The sequence below is a fragment of the Frieseomelitta varia genome, unplaced genomic scaffold, assembly GCF_011392965.1.
Source record: "Frieseomelitta varia isolate USP_RPSP 00005682 unplaced genomic scaffold, Fvar_1.2 scaffold_281, whole genome shotgun sequence".
NCBI classification, from domain to species: Eukaryota; Metazoa; Arthropoda; class Insecta; order Hymenoptera; family Apidae; genus Frieseomelitta; species Frieseomelitta varia.
Genome location: NW_025110014.1, coordinates 179,588 through 199,811, shown reverse-complemented (window position 1 = coordinate 199,811; position 20,224 = coordinate 179,588). Strand labels below are relative to the sequence as shown.

The following is a 20,224-nucleotide window of genomic DNA, read 5'->3' as shown; positions in this document are numbered from 1 at the left end:
GCGCCGATAAGGAACTGCGTTTCGCGAGGCTCGTGAATCGTTCGACGGAATTCTGTTGCCAGGCAAACGAGTGTTGCGTTGGCTGATCCGCCGCGTTGAACGAAAACTATATGCCTCCGACGCTTACAAGCGGCTAACGCGTTTAAATGGTCAATGACGTGAAAAGAGGCAAGAGATAATTATATTTCAGAGCCGACGTGCAAACCCGGAGTTTGTCATTCAATGAATATTGTCCCCGCGCTGTATTTTATTCAACGATACGACGTAATCTGCACGCGCACTCGTTACCGCGCGTACCGGTTTTCCATTCTACGTTCCTATTTTTATAAATGCGATGTTAAAAGCAGAAGGTTAAAGGGATATTGGCGTTCTCTCAGTCCTTCTTCAAATTTACGATGATCTATTAAACGACGCCACTTCACTCTTACATACTAACCTAATTAATGCGAGAAAGAAACTCGATTCGAGAGTTTCATTCCCCGGCGATTAAATTTCCACCGTACGTTCGGGCGCCGTTCATTTTCCCTCCGATAATTATTTTCAAAGGCGTGCAAAAAAGAGAGAGAGAGAGAGAGATAGAGACAGAAAACAGATACCTCTTTAATATCCAACGCTTAATAGCTTTTTAATATCCGAGGTTTCTCCAATAGCGAGTAATTTATCGTTCCGCTCTTTATCTTGCCGATGGAAGAGATGCTGCAACAATTTGCGCAACGTCGCCGTGCACGATTGGACTTACGTATGCTAGGTTAGATGCGTAAACCGCAGAACGTCGGTGTTTGTCTTAATGGGTCAGTAGATACGTGTTCGACGAGCCACTCAATTCGCTTTGAATCGGTATTTTAATGAAAAAAGAAGAAAAGAAGAAAGCTTCACGCTACTTTCGACGGAGATCGTTCGGTATCGTCAGCTCTCGATTTGAAATTGAAAACGGAAGTATTTTCCTTTGAACAAGAGAAAGAAAGGCTCGCGCTACTTTGAAGAGAAATCTTTCGATATCGTTGGTCCCCGGTTTGAAATTATTTAGTTGAAAAAGAAAAAAAAAAAAAAGAAAAAGAAAGACAAAAGAAAGAAAGAAAAGTTCATGCTACTTTCAACAGATCTTTTAGCATCGTTGGATCTCTGCTCGTAATTGGACGTTGGCTTTGATCGCTCGGTCAAGATCCCAGCGACTGAAACAATATCGTTTCCTGTCGTTCGTCTATATACATAGCGGTGATCTTCGCCAGGGTGTGAAAGGTAGCTCGATCGAGATACGCGGTGAAATAAATGACCGTACGCGTGATAAAGTTAACTTACTGATGCGACAATAGTGGGGCTTTGCGCGAGCTTCAATTATCACGGATCAGTTCGGTGGTATCGTGGAAATTCGAGCGACCTTCCTTTCACTGTTAATCGATGCCTTGCTCCCGATTGCGGTTCGCGTAGTCACTGTAGTTGTACACAAAATGTTCCTAGAATTGGACATTCCGCCGCTATGCCGCGTTATATTGTACGCAGTCTTTTATCTGTTAATCTATTAAGGCCCACCGTTGCGTTAACGCAGCATTCCAGTTTTAATTCTCCCTTTATCAGTCGAATATTTACACGATTGCAATCCTTCTTTTTTAACGTCACTGTTACGTGTAGCAGCAACGCAGATAATTTGTTCGATATTTTTTTTCAACGTTATTCTTCTTCTCCGCTCGGTTTCGGAGTTGCCAATAATGATTTGCTATTCTTCTTTCCAATATACGTTTTATGTTATTTAATAATGTTTCATTTATATCGTCACTTTGTTACTTGGTCTTTAACGCTAGAATCATCGACCAAAAATCCCCTATTTCAGAAATATTACAAATTCGCAACGTTATTCAATTACAACGTTAGAGATTTAAATAGCCTCTTGCAACATTGTGTATCTTCAGATATTTTTCACATCGATTTCATCGATGCATTCCCAGATGGTTGTGCAAATACTAAATGGATCAATTTGATGAATTTCCGACACTTCCGATTTCATTTTTGATTCACTCGTTGGTTTTGACAAAGTTGTTTCACTACTGTTTCACTGTCTGAAATCTTAGATTTCATACAGTATCGATACATATTGCGAACTGTAAATGCAGGAAGTTTAAAGGAGCGTCTGAGCACGAGAGTTGAAGGACTCTGATTGATTCGAAGGTTACCGGGAATTTTGGAAGTTTCGAGAGCTCTGGCGATTCCGGAAGTTTCACGAGACATCCGGACGTTTCAGAGATTCTGGATGTCTCTGAGGAATATAGGAGTTTCCAGCGGTCCTGGAAGGTATCACCGGGAGTTCCGCTGCTTTTAACAGGGAAATTTCGCTACTTCAATTATACCTGCGGTTTTCGAGTATAACCAAGTCGTAGGAAATTCGAAAGAGAACTTCTCTCTCCGGAAGATTCTAGATACCCTATTTCTAGATTCTCTATTTTTCACTTTCGAGCTCGTTAGAATTTCTCAACTTTTCAACGCTCGGAAACGAATTCTATCCGGAAACGAACCCTTGAATTTTTGAACGCTCCTCGAAACTTCTCGTCTTTTGGAAACTGCGGGAAGTTTAAAGTTCGCGGCGCGAACTCGAACCAAGCGAAATTCTCCGAACTGGAGGATTTTCGGTAGTTTCTCTCGATAGTTTCGAATTCGTCAATGCCCGAAATATCTTGCGAAACCTTCGGGATCAACCTGTCAAGATTCCCAGAGTTATGGTAATCCCTTGAAACCTTCGAAACCCCCGAATTCGCCGGGACTCTCGAATCTATCAAAACTTCTCCGAATCTTTCAACAATTTTCGTCCGACAAACTGTTCGTTGAAATTTCCTCGGTTTCCAAATATTTTCGTCAATATTCGAGCCTGTTCCTTCAGACGCGTGAATTTCACGAAAAATAGAAAAAAGAGAAAAAATCATTATCGGGTGTATCTCGGATGTTCTTTTCCAATTTTGGCTTATCCCCGTGCGTGACGATCCCTCGACTATCGCGTAAAAGTGCTCTCGATGCATCATTTCCCGTGACGTTCTATACGCGAGATTTTTCGATCAAACAACGGTACCGGTAACCGTGTTCTCCGCGTCAAGGCGAGAAAGAGAGCGAGGAGAGAGGAAGAGTCGATCTGGCTGGAACACCAGCGCGTGTCGATCGCCGTTTCACTATTTTTAAAAGAGCTGGCTGACGAGTGCGCCGAGCGGAAGTGCCTTTGACCGTACGTATGTGCCTAGACGAAGGGAGAAGAAGAAGAGAGAGAGAGAGAAAGAGAGAGAGAGAGAGAGAGCGATTTATCGAACTACTCCCAGAACCCGCCGTGAACTAAATCTTGCGCAACGATATCTACGAAGAACTTAGTAGCGGTCTGCGATAATAGGTCAGAGGTTAGGCGTATCGATTAGACGTAGATACCCGCTCTTGGAACAAGGGTGCGAATACCGTCGACGATGTTACAAACCTGTGGGTACACGTTCTGCGTCAGAGTGCGGGTACACGATCTCGTTTCGTTTCGGATAATATACGAGAGGTGGAGATAGGGTTATGGGGGGGGGGGAGGTAGGGGAAAAGCGCCGATTCATTTATATTAAATTACTGGGAGATGGTGTAATTTCGGTAACTCTCGTCAGAGCGTCGCTTGTTGTTGCGTCCCTACGCTAATGAACACTTCGCGCGGAGAGAATACAAATACGTCATAATTGTTCTGGGTGCTGTGTCTCGCGGAACGATTACGGGTCGTTATAATGCTCGTGCGATCGTTGTTCATCGGCCGGCGTTTTAAAACGGTTAAAATCCTGTGTAATTCCCTCTTGTTAGTATCGAAATTATGGAAAGGGAAGAGATGGGGGGGGGAGAGAGAGAGAGAGCGTGAGAAGGAAAGGGGAGAAGAGAGGAAAAGAAAGAAATATCGTTGGCGGAGAAACATTACGCTGGAGGCGACGTTAATTGCACGGAAAGTGCCAAAGTGCCGTAAACTTCGAAGCACGGTAAATTCCGGCGGATTAAATGCGCCACGGAGTTCGCGGCGCGGAGTCACGTGTGATTAATTCGCTGGTCGCCGGAAAGTTTCCGCTTTATATAAAACGTCTCCGTGGCGCGCAGGTATTTCACCGATGCGCCACGCCGAAAGAAGAATTTATCCGCGAAAGAAATATCATCACCGTCGCGCTCAGCCGTTATTTCAACTTCAGCCTTTGACCGAGCAGTTCCTTTTTTTAATCGGATCAAGTTCAACACCTGTTCCCAAATCTGAGTATAGTTCAACCACTTGCGCTAGCAACTGATTGCGGAGCATAACGAGTGACCAAACTGTATACAATAATTCGTCGCTTTCTTTTTGAATTCGTCGGTATATCACTGGATAGAGATTATTGAGAAGTAATAAATTTATTATTTGTTAACACTTAACATTGAGAAAATATTACAATTTTAGGACAAGAAATTCTCGACGTGCGTGGCACGTCATTCCGTGCAAGGGGTTAATAAGTTTCGTTTCACGGCTTTCGAATGCTACGTGAAAGAGAAAATGTTTCAGCGAGTAAACTTATACGATTTATTCGTTTTATATAAGCCAGTTTCGAATAATGAGTCCTTGAAAGTAAAAAGTAGTGGTAAGATAAGCACTCGAAAATAATAATAATAATAATAATAAGATGAGCACTCGATTTGCACTCGAAAACAAAATTCTACAGAGTGATCCAAGTACCCGAAGGAAACATCGGTATGAAAGTAATACCGTTTATATTCGTATTTCTTTTTTTCTTTCAATTTTTATACATTCATACGTACGAGCACAGCCGTTGCTTCAAAGATGGAATTTCCTATAATACGAGGCCAACGACTGAAGGCTCGAACCAACTTGCGAGGTACTCAATCCCGTCTCAATCTCTACTGGCCAGGGTTTTTCACTGCGAGGCGGCGCGTTTTCACTTGAGAGGCGACGTTGCCTACAGGCCTCTTTAATCAACTTCGACTCGAGCGATTCGCAGCGTCACGTTGTTAGGAGGGACAGGCAAAGGGCAGAGTGTCCTCGATGGATGACATTTTCGATCGCTCGAGATATTCGGGAATACGTCCGTTCGGGATGAGTGACTGGTCGCAACCAGAGGGCGAGCAAAGCGTGTGAAACGCGTGCCAGCCAGGGAAAACAGCCTTTTGTGAGGCTCGCTTCAGAAACGTCACTTCAGCCTAGCCGCCCACGTTCTCCTTGCCGCCACGTCGTTTTCGCCCCTTTGAAGAATTACTCGCGCTCGTTTCTCGCGGGCTTCTTCGTTTTCATTTCGGGCTGTTTCGCATGGTCGTGTCGTCGCACCCCTCCGTCTTGAACGAGCCGTAAGATATTTTCACCTGCAGCGACTGCCGGAAGTTTTCGGCTCAAGTGTTGTATTTAGAATATCGTTCGGGGCGGAGAGCTTCTAAAGGGATCTGGAGATCCATTGTACAAATGATGTATGAATGCAAAAAAAGTTAAGTTTGAGAAAATACTAGTTTGTTGTAGTTTTGTGGAAATTTTGATTTTATTTGTAATGTGATTCTGTGTTTTAGTAGGTCTTGATGATATAAGAGTTCTAACAATCTTGTCACTTTTCCTAAAAATTATCTTGTGATTACGTGTATATCGTACTATTAATCTCATAAGAATTATAATTACACAGTAACAGTTGTAGATTTAGAAAATTACTGAGCTATTGAAATTTCTCTAAAAAGTACAATAACCTAATTTATCAGAACGGCGTGTCTGTGCGTGTTTCGCAAATTACGAAACACGGGAGTTGTACGAATATTTCGTTCGCTAATAATTTCGTTCGTTAATAATTTTTTTTCGCAAGGGAGGGAAAAGTAGTTCAAATAAGAAATTTACCCGCGTCAATGTCAATCTACGAGGCGTCGAACCGTGAACGGGCAGGGTTAGTCGATGATCTGACATTTCGCAAGCCATGATACTGTCGGCGGGTGTCAGAGCATCTGCGCGTCGATAGCGCCTCTATACACGTCGTAGGGTCCAAACGCGTCGTAGACACGTAGCAGAAATGCCACGGAAAACAGATAGAGAAGTTACAGGAACGAAATCGAGCTCTATATTTTGGTTGAAAGATGGGGAAGCCACGATTGAATATCAGCCGTTTGCTTTCTCGGTGAAATGGAGTGACAAAGCTACCAACAAATGACTTTACATCGTCCGTTTTTATCGTTAAAGTCGATAATAAATAAATATAATAATAAAATGTAATAAATATATAATGTAATGATATAGATATATATATATATAATATAATATAATATAAATATTTAATAAATATAATTCGCTAAATTCTCTTGCGACGATTTTGAATTGACATGACGATCGGTGAAATTTTACGAGTCGCGAATTAATAATTACTAGCATCGACAACAGAAAATTACCAGAAAATATTAACAGAAAATTGGATAACAAGTGAAATTTGTTCAACGTTAAGATTGTAAAACCAAACGTCACGAGCAGTGCTTGTTAATGCACTTGGTATTATATATGAATTAGGTATAGACATTACCCTAATGATATGAAATATTTTACTAGTTCGATCTTTGAAGATTCTAGCCAGGTAATACGAGCTCGGAATCATATTAACCAAGATTGATGTAATACGTGCACCATTTGAACTGATACAGGTTAAGTAAGAAGAGCGATCCTAACCGTATCTGTTTGACTCGAAGCAATACCAGCGAGACTTTCTGGGATAGTAGTAAATCTAATCAGGTTCTACGAGTTCGACATAGTCCTAGTTGGGCTCTGATAAGTCGCTAACTTCAGTCGGTTTCACCGGATCAAGAGTGATTTTATTCCAATCAATTTGGTTCGAAATAACTTCGGCTGCAATAATTCCAGTAATTTTCAAGGAATTTCTCTAGTTTCGTATGGCGTTATTCGAGTTTCACGATCGCACGGTTGTACCGGTTATGTCATGCCAGTTTAAAAAATGGTACCTGCCGAGATTTGCAAATTATGCTCTTTTGAAGCGAGGGCAGGGTTTCGACTGGAACCAATGGTACGTTTCGTACTCTTAGGTTTTCGAATTTTTGAGAAACGTTCGAGCTTTCAATTTCAATTTTACTCTCTCTCTCTCTCTCTCTCTCTCCAAGTGAAATGTTTTTCTTTCCACTTTAAAACAGCGACACTATCTCTCACTTTATTTTTCGTCTAGCTGCACTCGTTCTCATTTTGTTTTCCTTCGTTTTGTTTCGCTTCGCGAATCTGTTATGCCAACTTACGCTCTTCTTTCACTTGTGGTATACTTTCCCAAACCTTGCACGTTGCGACAACTTTATCTTCCATTCGTTGTTTCTTCCGGTTTTTCCCTAGCTTGCCAAGAAACAGGATGAAAAAGGACGGAGATCAAGAGTAGCCGCAGAACGTATAGCCGCACGTAGCGAGCAGTGTATCCAACAATTTCTCTCTACTCGATCGTTCCACGAAATCCCTTCTCATTCCTCTTCTCGATTTGATTTGTGCTTGGCCTGGTAGAACCAGCTTTAGTGTCCGAGACAGCAAAATGCACAGCCTCTGGTGGTCGATTTCTTTCGTACGCTCGCTCCGCGATACACACACTTTCCTCTAACCTCTGTTTAATACCATAATTTTTGTGGGGTGGGGAGAATTTTTGCGAAATCCATTTGTTCGAACACACAATACGTATCTCGATAAAAGGATTCTGCTTTGATGAGTTCACCGAGCTATAGACTGTATTTTTTATTCCTCTAACATTTATATACGGATAATACGATTTTTTTATATTTTTTTGTTTCGAAGAGAGTTTGTAGAGAAATCTCCCCTGTTTCCCTGTTTGAATTGAACTTCCGTTTCGTCGTTCGGTAAACCCGCTCGATATCTAAGCCAGCTCTCGACAACTCTGCAAATTCCAAGCTCAGACGTTATCCAATTAAACGTATCTCACTGTATTATCGTCGATGAATTGCCCTTTGTTTATCGGTCCGTTTAATTACATCAGCGTGATACAATCGTCGTCGCAAGTTTCGGCACCGCCGACAAATTGCGCAAGTGTCCCTTGAAAAGGTGAAGCCCCGCGGCCCTTTATGAGCATCTCGTCTCGCAATTAAGAAGTTATCGGCAACAAGAAGACCGCTGCCTGTTGGTCCTTCCAGCTATCGATCATCGTTTCGCCTAGGATCCTCCGGTTCTCTTCGGTCGTTCTCGATCCCTACCCTCCCCTCCGTCAATTCTTTCCACCCTCCTCTCTATCTGCCTCCTCCTCCTCGACGTTCCTCCTCTTTATTCCTTTGCCAAACAGCCAACGTTCGCCGGGTATCGGTTATGAATTATTCATGATAACGCGAGCCGGCGTGGCCACGAACGAAAAACCGGGTTATATTCTGGTCACCGGACGCTGTACATAACCGAGAGAAGAGGCGTGTGTGCGCGAACGAAAACGCTTTCCAGTGTGATTTACGCTAATTTCGGCACCGATTTACACGCTCGACCACAGCCAGGAAGCCGGTAAGTGCGCGGATGCATCCTTCCGGTCAGTGTCGCGTGTGCGCTTTTTATCGCCACCCCCGCCAACGAATTTCCCACAGCCATCCTCTCAATTTCATCTCCCACCCCCCTATTTCTCTTTGTGTTGTACGAGTCAGAATTAGTCCCCCCCCCCCTCTATTTGTTTTATGCTAATGAACGTGAGTGCTGATTAAATTTCTATCTTTCGCCGTCGGTTAATATTTTTGGCGATGGCGAACGCGGCGCAAAAAAAAAAAAAAAAAAAAGAGAAAAGAAAAAAAAGACAAGGAAAAAAGCAAAAAAGAAGAGAGAAAAGATAGAAGCATCGGGGGTAAGCGCGTGTTTTATTTACAAGCTCTTAGCGAATTCATTGCTGCGGCTGTTTGCTAGGTTTTACGAGAACCGGCGGGAATGTTCTGTATTTTTAGCGGTGCTTGAGAAATTGTTAAAGGGAACGAGTGCCGGTTCTTCGGCTAGCCGGGTTTTTACCGGTGTGTTTGTTTTATTATTGCCAGTGATGACGATTACAACGCAGCTTTTTTACAGGTTAGGTTAGTTCCCTGTATGAGTTGTGATAGTTGAACAGAGAAACGCTTTGAAGCGTTAAAAATGGTTAAAAAAAAAAAGAAAAAACGCGAGATGACTCGAGCAAAAGAGAGAGAGAGAGAGAGAGAAAAAAAGAAAACATTTTCGCAGATTATGTTTATGAATTCTTACGAGTTATCCCTTTGTGAAGTTTGTACCTACATGTCTGTATGTAAATTCGTTATTTTCATACCTAAAAATCTCATCTATCCCACCGACAGACAATTTTTGTGTGCTGCAACTGTTTTGCAAACGTACTGCAAATAACAATTTTATGTCTAGATTATTCCTGGCAAACTGCTCTTTACCGAACATGCTCATATATATTCATGATTTTCCAGCGATGGAATAAATCGAAACAGTTGCCGCTGATACGCGTGTACACACGTCGATCGTTTCTCAACGTCCGCGCCTGGTCTCCCCATCGGTCCCTTGTTCTCTCTCTCTCTCTCTCTCTCTCCCTCCTCTTCTCTTCTCTCTTTCCCTCACATGCCACATAATTATCAGACGCTTTCATTGACGTCGTGCGATGCTATTTTCACGCGGCGACCGGTAATAAATAACGCGCGTAATGGGATCGGAAAGGCGTGTTCACGGATGGTCGTGTGCAGATAGTAGTAGAGAGAGAGAGAGAGAGAGAGAGAGAGAAGAGAAGAGAAGAGAAGGGAAGCCTGAAGAGAAAATTCGAAATGGAGCCGGCAGCCGATACAAACAGTCGGATTTGAACACGGGCAGATACATTTAACGTTGAAACGCGTCATCCATCGTTAAATCCATTTGTCACTGTCCAAATGAGTTGGTAGCACGCTGTCCTCCTACCTCTTTTCGTGCTCGCGGATCCTTTCACCGATCACCGCTTTTCCACGGGCGTGCGAAAATCTCATGTAACGTCCACGCGGGATCGATCACGCACCATGGGGATATTAACTGACGCGTACGTCAGGGGAGAAGAGTCGAGAAACGAAGCGAAGGTGACGGTTTCAGAGTTTCAAGAACTTTCTTCTTCCTTGTTCTTCGCTTGATTTGAATTTAAGTATAGCTACACGGTGTTTAATAAGTAAGTTTTTATTAATTTTTTTTGAACGAATTGAAGAACACGCAGTCGAGTCTTGAATGAGGGTTCTTATTTTTCATTATTGATCATCGAACACTCTTTGTGCTCAAGTATAGTCGACGAGCGTACGATCAGTTTGATCAGTTTCATTTTTATGTCTTTCTGAATCCGAGAACACGTGAAATTTTGCTTTCGAATAAACAAAGGTAGATGGTTTCTCAGTTGCCAATTCTTTCCCTTCATTTTTACCAGTTTTTAATTTCTCCGTAAAGAAAGCAAAGTTCGTTTCGCGCGAGGTTAATCTTTCGATATTAACGTCTTCGTGGACTCGAGCGTGCGACGGAAAGTTTCGTATTTAATAAACAAAGGAAGAGACAGTTCGAAAGTTTTCAGAATTCTCTTCTTATTTTTCGCTTGTCTCTAATTTCTCCGTAGAGCGAGCAGATTTTTTTTCTTCTCGTCCAGTTTTCAGTCGGCGAGTTTAACGTTTGGTAAATTCAGGAGTTTTCGAAATTCATCGTATTCTACGATATTTGATATTAAACTGGCTTTTTATAGATTCAAGTGCAAAGTTTCGTTTTTTAAATAAAAAGTACCACGGCGACGGTATTAAAATATTAAACGGGTTTAAAAAAGCGACTGGCAGTGAAAACAAAAGTGTATTTTTCAGAGGTTACGCGGCAGCGAAACTATATTTAATACGGTGTCACCTCGTTTGCTATGTATTTATGGGCCTACGTATAAAAAAAGATAATCCTCCGTAGTTTTAAGGTAGCGTAAAAGGTATGGCGACTAATTTTGAAGAGGAAGAATACGTACCAAACTTGACCCGACCACGTCGATAAATAATCAATCTCACTTGCAACATTCGAATTCTTTTTTTTTTTGTTTAAACCGTTAAATGTGTTTCAAACAAGATCTCAGCAAAGTTTCAAGAACCACTGGTCGTTCTTCGAAGTCGTTCGAAGTGACTCGAGATTTTTCGTTCACTTTGTTCTACCGTAAAATCCATCGTGGTCGTCGATGGCGCGAGCATTTTTAACGTTTTTTTCAAAGGTTCCAAACGAGAGTGGGGCAGTGTCCTCTGTTAAACGACGCGTTCAACGATACTCTCGGCTATTTCCGTTGATTTTTAATCGAACGGAAGACAATTGGCCGAAAGTCGGAGATGTAGAAAGCTGTTTGGAATATCGCCAAAACGGTCCCGTGGCCGTTTTAAAATTCAATTAAAACGGCTACTGTAGCCGTGGAACGCATCGCTTTCTGTACACATTCGGCGTTATTCGTTTTAATAAAGGCGCCTCGGTGAATTACTCCCATTGTCGGCTAACCAAGATTGGATCCTAGGGTAATTAAATGCCGAATGTGAACCGGATCCACATAAGGTGTATAACGTAACCTTCCTCTCTCTCTCTCAAACGTTCTCGTCCAACGTCGCCCGGAAGTATAATTAATGCACGCAGTAATACGTTTATTCCGACCGTTTTCAACCGCCCCCTTTCCCACCACCTCTGCCACTCGTCATTTGTGCCACCCGTCTGAATATATTAGGATAATCCTGAATTGCAGATGAACGGACGAAAGGGTTAATCCAGAGCTATATATGAATATGATACGCTGCTCTACACTTCCCAAAATCGTAACCGACCGAAATCGTGTTAGGAATACCGTGTACACCAGAAATGATTTATCCCCCGGCATTGGCCGGCCGCGTATGTATACATTTCAATTTGTTACAACAAATTTCCACGCGAACGTCACGTTCCCGGCAAATAAATCTCCCCTCTCTTCGAAGCTGTCGTGCGACATCGAACGTGCAATTACGTATTCAAGCCCCCATGCCCCTCCGCGGCTTCGTCAAATTAACGGTACAACGAAACAGATGCTCGAAACCTCGTTCGAAAATCCGCCCCCCCCCCCCCCCCCGCTATGTTTTCAACGCGCGAATCCAACGTCGAGTTGACACTTTGACGCAGAGATGTATTACATTCGAGGAGTTGCAGAGAGGCAGGGAGGGAGGAAGAAGGGTGCGAAGAGGACGCAGGCGAGTTCGGGGCCGGGCGCGGCTTTCGATTTTTCCGGAGGAAATTAAGAGAGCGAAGATAAATGGAAAACCGTTCGCAAAACGGTTTACGTCATAGTTCGGTAGTTAGGGTAGAAAAAGGGCAGCGTGGGGAAGGGAGGGGTGAGAAACGGGGCGAGACGGGAGCGCAGCATCCAGCAAAGCTTATCGACGCATCTGTGTGAGGCTGTGTGCGCGAATTTGACGTCACCGGCCGCCCCTCTCGCCCTCGCTCCCTTTTCTCTGCCCCGTCGGTGTGACGCCCTCTATGTGGGTTATGACGATAGCAGGGGATACGCGCTCGGTTAACCCCTTGGCTGTGTACGTATTTGGTTCAAGCTTGCGAAAACAGCGCCGCACGACGCGAAGGCATCCTCCCCGTGGCCAACTTTGCACGCGCATAAATGCAGACACACCGCCGGTTACACACAGGACAGACACGGTGCGCGTTACTTCCCCCCCCCCCCCTCGCGCTGTTTTTTCTTTCTCTCTCTTTTCTTTTCTTTTCTTTTCTTTTTTTTTTCCGCGTTCGTACTCTCTCTTCTTTCCCGTCCTCTCCCTTACGGCCCATTCTCTCCCGCGTCCAGCGCAGAGGTCGCTGATTCTCAACGGATCCGCGGTTTCACCGTGAAACAATATAAAAGTTGCGAGAGCCACGGCGCGGAGTCTGGCGGAAAGCCTTCCAACGCTCGTAGGCCGTGTTTTCACGTTGCAACAAAAGCCTCGGCTTCAGCCTCTGGAACAGAACGAGCTCGCGAGAGAGGATTTTCAGCCGACTGGTCCGAAAGGCAAGCCTGCTTTTTTTTTTTTTTTTTTTTTTTTTTAAACGGATTCACGCGGCTCGTTAAACCCCCCCGCTCCGTTCCTTTTCCTTCGTTTCTTTATCTGCGTTTTCAAGGCGGATCTCGTAATTAAAGGACCGGGGATCCGAGTAATTTAAATGCGACCGCGGCCGCATTGTGTACGACTCCGTTACTTTGAGAGACGCGGCGAAAGCAAAACGAAAGGGAAAAAAGGAAGAAAATCAAGGAGAGAGTAATCCCTTGATTCACTCGGAGCTTGACGTTCATCGTTCGTAATTGAAGAAATCGTGGAGACGTTCGAGACAACAGGGAAATTGGATTGTAAACGGAAGAGAAAGAGAGAGAGAGAGAGAGAGAGAGAGAGAGAGGATTCCCACGTCTGGATCGATGAAAAACTTAATCTGTCCGTTTTGCATATCTAAACTCCCGTTGCCCGTGTTTCGTTCGTGCGATTGTTTGCACCGGACGAGGCAAAGGGGGAGGTTGGGTGACGGCGTGCGCGCTCGCGTAATCTTCCTTTCATCCGTGTTTCTTGTTTTCAGGCCGGCTTAAGGGGAGGGCCACCGGCGTTGCGAGAGACCGTCGCCGTTTTCGAGGCAACCACTTCCGGTATTTAGGTAAGCGACACCGCGTCGTCGGACGTTAAGAAAGACGAGGAAGCCCTATTAGACCAGCCATCCCTGGCGGCGCTTAAATTGCTATCGGTCTTGACTCCGTTCTCCTCTTGTCCCCTGCCCCCGGCGTCCCTCGGCCATTATCGTTTGACTGCAAATTAACCCCGAAAAAATAACAGTGGCGCAATTCGTCCCACGCGTTGGCCGACGAAACGTTTCAACAGAGGGAAACATTTCGGTCGTGCTTGCCGCGTGAAAGTCCGCGTGTTTGGTTTGTAAATATGGGCAGAGAAAGAGCTTTCGACAATGGATTCCGCCATCGCGGCGTTTCTTTAACTTGTTCGATGGCACTCGGTATGTTTCCGGAATTGTTACGTTTAACGCCGTAGCTCGTTGAATTGAACCACTCAACGTCTCCTTTGAGCCACGTATCGGGGCGTTAATGACAACTTTGATTAACATCTCGAGCACATTAAGAAAGTTTCTGCCGACACTGCTGCGGTTAAAATTTTCTTACGTTCACCAATAGTTCAAAGGAATTTACAGCGATGCTCGAGATATTTCCTGAACTTTTAAATTTCACTGACATTGCGTTTTGTACCACGTCCCTGCGAATCGAAACGTCTCTGAACTATATGTTGAATTATATTTTTCAAGCTCTTCGAGAATGAATGAAAACTCATTTGTTTCCGTGTTTTTTGTGTTTTTAATTGGAGAGTGATGCGAAAAAGTTTCACGAGCGTTTCTAGAGAGTTCTACGGATTGAATATGACGATACTCCGGATATTTCCTGAATTTCTGGTTTCAGTTACAGTTCATTAAGTCGAACGTTCGCGTTGAATTGCGTGCTAAACCGTTGGCAAATACACGAGGTAAAATCTCCGGCTCCGTGAGAATTAGTATCCGAGAATCCATTCGATTCGAGTTTCGTAGTTTCATCAATATAATAATTGAAGAGGAAAGGAGGGCGTAAAAGGAGGACGCCGGAAAGAATTTACAATTGAAATTATCGGAGATTTCTGGATGTAAGCCGTCTGTTCTTAGAATATCCGAGAGTCTTAAGATCTCTGATGATGCCAGTCGGCAGCGAAGCCTCGGGATTATTTCCCTAAAGGGCACGGTTTACACCCGGAAGCTTCTAATAGATTCAATTGCAAACACCTGGCCCGCGAAAGTCTAAAGAATCTCATTTAAGTATTGGGCTGCCGCAGGGATTCTCTTGGATTTTCTTGTCTAGAAAGGGCGAAGCATCGTTTTAACAACAAACAAGTTTTTTAATTATTGAAGTACACGTAGCACGCGCCAGTCCACTCCAACAATTTCCTTCCGTTTCCTCGCGACGATGTTTTCTAATGAAAATTCCACGTGGATTATCCGACCAACCTGCCGCTGCTATCGTTTCTAAAGAATCTCGCACTCGTTAAGCCATTGAAACATTCGCCGTGTCACCGTTCTCTCTCTCTCTCTCTCTTTCGTTTAAACCGAGACTAAACCGCCTCTACGTGCGTCAGTGAAAAATTAGAAACATTCCTCGCCACGAGAACTCTTTTGCCGTTTTATACTCGGCGAGACTGCAGTTTAGAGCAGTTCAGAAAGAAATCCCGAGGTAGTTCCTCGGGACAAATCTCTCTCGCGACGACGATGATGGTGAACGATCGGCCGATCTCAATTTCGTCGTCTCGCGTGGCGTTCGACCGACGTTAGTTACGAGTATAGCTGCTCGTCCAGATAGAAGGACGAGCCACCGGTCGGGTTGTACGTCAAACGATCTCCGCGATGTAACGAAGACGAGGACGGGAATGAGAACGAGGGCGAGGGTGAGGGCGAGGGTGAGACACGGCTCATTAAACGTCGACCTCCTCCCTCGGCAAACGGACCGACGGCTCACGAGAGCTACACGCTGGAAATTGTTGTGCAAATACGACTACATTTATCCTGCAGCCTCTTGGCAAGCGCATATATTATTCAACGAAGAATACTGCGCCTTTCTCTTTCCCTCCGTTCAATCTCAGCCCTCTTCTTCCCCTCGCGCGTTCGCGCGTCCACGTTTCGTTCATTTTCTTCTCTCTTCTTGCTCTTCTGGCTTGGGCACGAGTTTGAGGCGACGCGACACGCGGCCGCGAGTCAAAAATCTCGACGCAGAGACACCCGATCGTGCCGACGTTGGCAACGTCTCTCGCATTGGATCGTGTACGAATCGACCGACTTACTTGTTTCGCGATCGAGTCCACCAAGACGGTGACTTGGCGCGTGATAGACGCGCGTGCACGCGATCATATATAAAATTATGATCGCGGAAAACGGGACGCGTTTGAGTTACAGTCGGCGTTTCTTTCGTTTCTCTCTCTCTCTTCTTCGACGATTCTGTCTTCTCTTTCTGCTGGATTTGCGTCAATCCTTCACAGTTATTTAGTTGTTTAATTTAGTCCGTTAGCTGTCGATGAGATCGAAACGAAACGAAACGAAACGAAACGGAGGCTTTTAATTAATTAATTTTAATTTTCATTAATTTCAGTCCTTAGGCCCAGAAATAGACTTGGCTTACAAAAATATTTCTACACACTCACATCCTTCATACTTTAACTTACAGCTAATTACAATTCTTTACATTCATTCGTCAGCATACTGTTTTTTACTTACCCATCTCTCTTTCTTCTCTACTTTGCTTAATCATTTGACAACCCTTGCACATACTCTCCCTTCTACAATCTGCTCCTCAGTATACTCGCACTTCTCCATTCGCTCGCACTCTTCCAATAAATGCTTTAACGGTCCGCATTCTCTCTCGCATAGTCTACATTTCCTGTCCTCCTTGTTTAACCAGTATTTGTTATATTCTTTCATATTTCCACATCTAACTCTAGCTAATTAGTCTTTGGTTTTCTTTACAACCTCTTTAAATACTCTGGTCTCTTACAGCACCTTGTCAATTTGTACCTGGGATTATATACTAAATTTCTTATTCTACTGTCTTGCATCTGTGCTTGTACTTCTCTATCCCCTTCTTTCAGAATTTCGCAGACCGACTCTTCCAACTTTTCTATTCCTATCTGACTAAATCCATTCCTGTTTAGATATTCCGCTCTTGATTTACTACTGTATGTATCCGTTTCATCGCCTTCCTTTTCTTTGAGACATTTCCCTCATCTTTCTCTCATATTTCGTTGCTTCTTCTCCAAACGGAGACTTTTATTTGCGTCCGAGCGAGAAAGAGAGTTGCTTTGGAAAATAGAGATGATGACGCGGCTACGACGTCGTCAATGAGCATGACAGTCGGGGACTCTTTATCGCCATTCACCGCACTCTTGACCGTGGCCGTGCTCGCAGTGATGGACGTAAATAACGGGACCGGCGCAGTCCGCATGAATAAGAGAGATCGTAGATACGCAACCGGGCAACAAAGACGTGGCCCTTGTTGTCTTTATTGCCACTCGTTGCCCTTTTTACTCGTGACGCGTTTCACGATCACGGACGCGAACGATTAACCAAGATCCAAGATACAACGGTCGCCGACAATGACTACGACAACAAGAACCGACGACCTGTGCCGTTCGTTGGAAACTAACTTCTCATTGTCTTTACTGCAACTCCGTGGTCGGCTTATCTGGGGGACACGCGATATTCCCCAAGAACTCTCGTAGATAAGAAGTTTTTCGCCCTCTCGAACAGCAAAGAACATCCTCGCCGCGTTATTGCTCTGTAATCACCACGTTGTTTAAAAGAACAGGGAAAACTCGCGCGATACAATCGAAGGGGGGGGGGGGGATTCTCGTAATTCAACTAGCCTCTGGTGGACGCGTAATCGTCATACTTTCCTTTTCTTATTAATCTCGCTTCTTACTGCTCGTGTCTTACGATCTTTCGTTTGGATTCTTCCATCGGTTCTCGGCACGACGAAGAAAAAAAAAAAAAAAAAAAAAAAAGAAAAACATCCCTCGGCCTTCGTATTTATCGCAATGTCCTCTGAAATTAAGTCTCTCTCGGAACGCCGTGAAAGGGGTAGGAATAAAATTCTGTTTTATCGAGGGCTATAAACCAAAGGGAGAAAGATCGGCGGAGGGGATAGGAACGCGTGAAGGAAAATCGCCGGACGAATTTCAAGGAGTAACTCTCTCCTCTATATTGCGCTGAAGTGAGGGTGACGCAGGGGGGAGCATCGGGGCATCTCAGGGGTAGGTTTTTCTCATAAAAGTTTCCCGGCCGAGTTGACGGCGCCGTCTCGTATTTCGCTGCAAGTAAATTCTCGTTGTCCTTATTACGATTCGTGGTCGGCTTATCCGAGGAGCACGCGATATGCTCGGGAATTTAGATAAGGATCCCTTGGCCTAGACCGTACGGACGTCGGAATCGGAACTTGTACACGACTTCCACCCCTCTTCTCAAACCCTTCTCTGCATCGTTTCTCAGCCGAGGTCGACTCGTTTTAAAGGCAGCTATTAGACGATGGGCCCGTGGAATGGCCACTATCTCACGGGGTAGCTTTAAAAGTGCATAGCTGTGGCGCTGGCGTACACGTCGTTCGACGACAAGCGTCGTCGTTATTCGCCAGTTAAACGCGAAATATTGATCATTCACGTTGAGTCACGGGGGGTGTATTTTACGTCGTGGGTCGGTGTTATTAATTTACCAGAGATCCGATTTTCATTATCTGAAGTGCTGCGTACTACTTAATAGCGAGATCAAGTTCAATATACATTCGTGAATTCGAATTCGAAGTTCAAGATGAATTTCAAGTTCATTTTGAAATGTCCAGCAGTGTTCGCAAAAATCAGAATGAGATATCAAATCTCTTGCAAGTAATAATTAAACGATCAAAGTCAGAAAGATACTGTTTCGTATTATTCTTGATATACTGTATAACTTCAATATCACGAACGTCATTCGAAAATGTTAGACGGGATTGTAGGTAATAATTTATTTTAATACTCGCACTCGTAACTATTTCAAGATGGCCTTGCAAAGAAAATGACAGAACTTTTGTTCTCTCTAGTTTCGAAATGGTAAATAGGTCGTCTCGAATTATGGAAGACGGCAGGGACACATAACTTGGAGCTAGTTGGATTCGCGCTGCACGCAGTAAACGTGTTAAGCCATTAAAGGTCACCGGTGGTTCGTCTAATAAACCAAGATCGATGATATCGAAGACGTGAAACGTCTGGATGAAACAATCTTTGATGATTGACGCCCCGATGTGGTGTGAACAGTGGGCTAGTTTGCTCTTCCGTCTTTGCTCACCGCGAAGTTTGTTTGCCTTACGTAAGATGGAAAGAGTAATTATCGTTCGCGCGCACAGATTCAACGACCTATTCCCTGCTCTTTTCCTCCGTGGCTGTTTGAAAATGACGCCAGGGGCGAACGTTCATGCAAATATCTTTGATTTAATGGCCCTTGCTCAGGGATTCCCTTGGTTAAATATTTAAAAATTTTAATTGGCCGTCAAATGTCACCGTTATGGCACCATTTTTCTTCTACTTTACAATTAACAGATATTATTACGATATTTATAAAGTTTTGGTGAAGTTTTTTATGCAAATAATTCGAGTTGAATTTAGAAACCGATTTGCTGGATTTTTATAAACATAATTAAAGAAATTGTATTTGTTTTGTTTAGTAAATATCGTAACACAGACGTTATTTTGGATATTATTATTTATCTTTCGCATATCGTGAGCATTTCATTTATTTTTGGAAATATATTTTCTTTAAATTTCTCTGTAAGTGCGTAAACATTCTAGGAGTCTAGATTCCTTTGAAGAATTCCGACATTAACGGGATGTAATTTATCACGGAAGTAGAAGCGGGGCGAGTAGCAAGTCGACGCAATTAATAAGGGAACGGCAAAAGTTAATTTCTGCACGAAATTTCGTTCCGCGGGCAAGTACTTACGAATCACGGCGCTCTATCGAGGCGAATCAAATCAAGTCGCTTCCCTCTTTTAATTAAGCTTTTAATTATCAAAAGAAGAATCGTCAGAGTTCATTTCCGTGGTTCCTATAAAATTGAGAGCTGCCTCGCTAAATCGAAGTCAATTCTCTCTCCCCCCCCCCCCTCCGGATGAAAGACGTATATTATCGAGCGTATATTCGTAGCGAAAGCTACGTTTGCAGACGAAGAATTCCAAGAGAGAGAGAGAAAGAGAGATCGTTCGAGTGTGTCGGACTAAAAGCCACGTTGATTCGCGGACTCGACGCAACAACGATGGACTCGGTGCAACGAGCACGCTGCAGGGCGTTTACCATTACCTAATGGACATGCCGGTCGAATGCAACGAGCCGTTATTATTACGACTTTATGCTGGCCCCCCTCATCGTATCCAACAGGGCGTAGCTCCGTTATTAAAGTTCACCCTCTTGCTCACAGCTTGAAGACTATAACCTGCCAGATTAGCCCGCCACCCGTTCCTTGCGTTAGAAATGCCAGTCGACCTGGCTTTGTACAGTCGTTTACCGTGTTTCAACCGTGTTGCTCCGGGAAAGCTAGATGAAACGTTATAAATCCACGTTGTTTCATTTCACGCTCGAAAAAGCTTACGACTTTTTCCTTTTTTCTTTTTTTTTGTTTTTGTTTTTTCTTTTGTTTTTTTGTTCACGACGACGGGCATCGTTGTATGCTCGAATGCCTTCTCGATCA

General features: G+C 43.9%; 2 protein-coding genes across 12 annotated transcripts in view; one reads left to right on the top strand and one right to left on the bottom strand.

Moving 5' to 3' along the window:
- LOC122529233 overlaps positions 1-20,224 on the top strand; it is a 132,613-nt gene that overhangs the window by 48,452 nt on the left and 63,937 nt on the right. For both annotated transcript variants that reach the window (XM_043655127.1, XM_043655128.1), the window contains one exon: positions 13,523-13,597. In XM_043655127.1, coding sequence (XP_043511062.1) covers positions 13,523-13,597 — 75 coding nt within the window. The remainder of the gene's footprint in view (positions 1-13,522; positions 13,598-20,224) is intronic.
- Positions 1-20,224, bottom strand: part of LOC122529227 (gamma-aminobutyric acid receptor subunit beta) — an 83,795-nt gene that overhangs the window by 35,310 nt on the left and 28,261 nt on the right. The gene's annotated exons all lie outside the window — the stretch shown is intronic.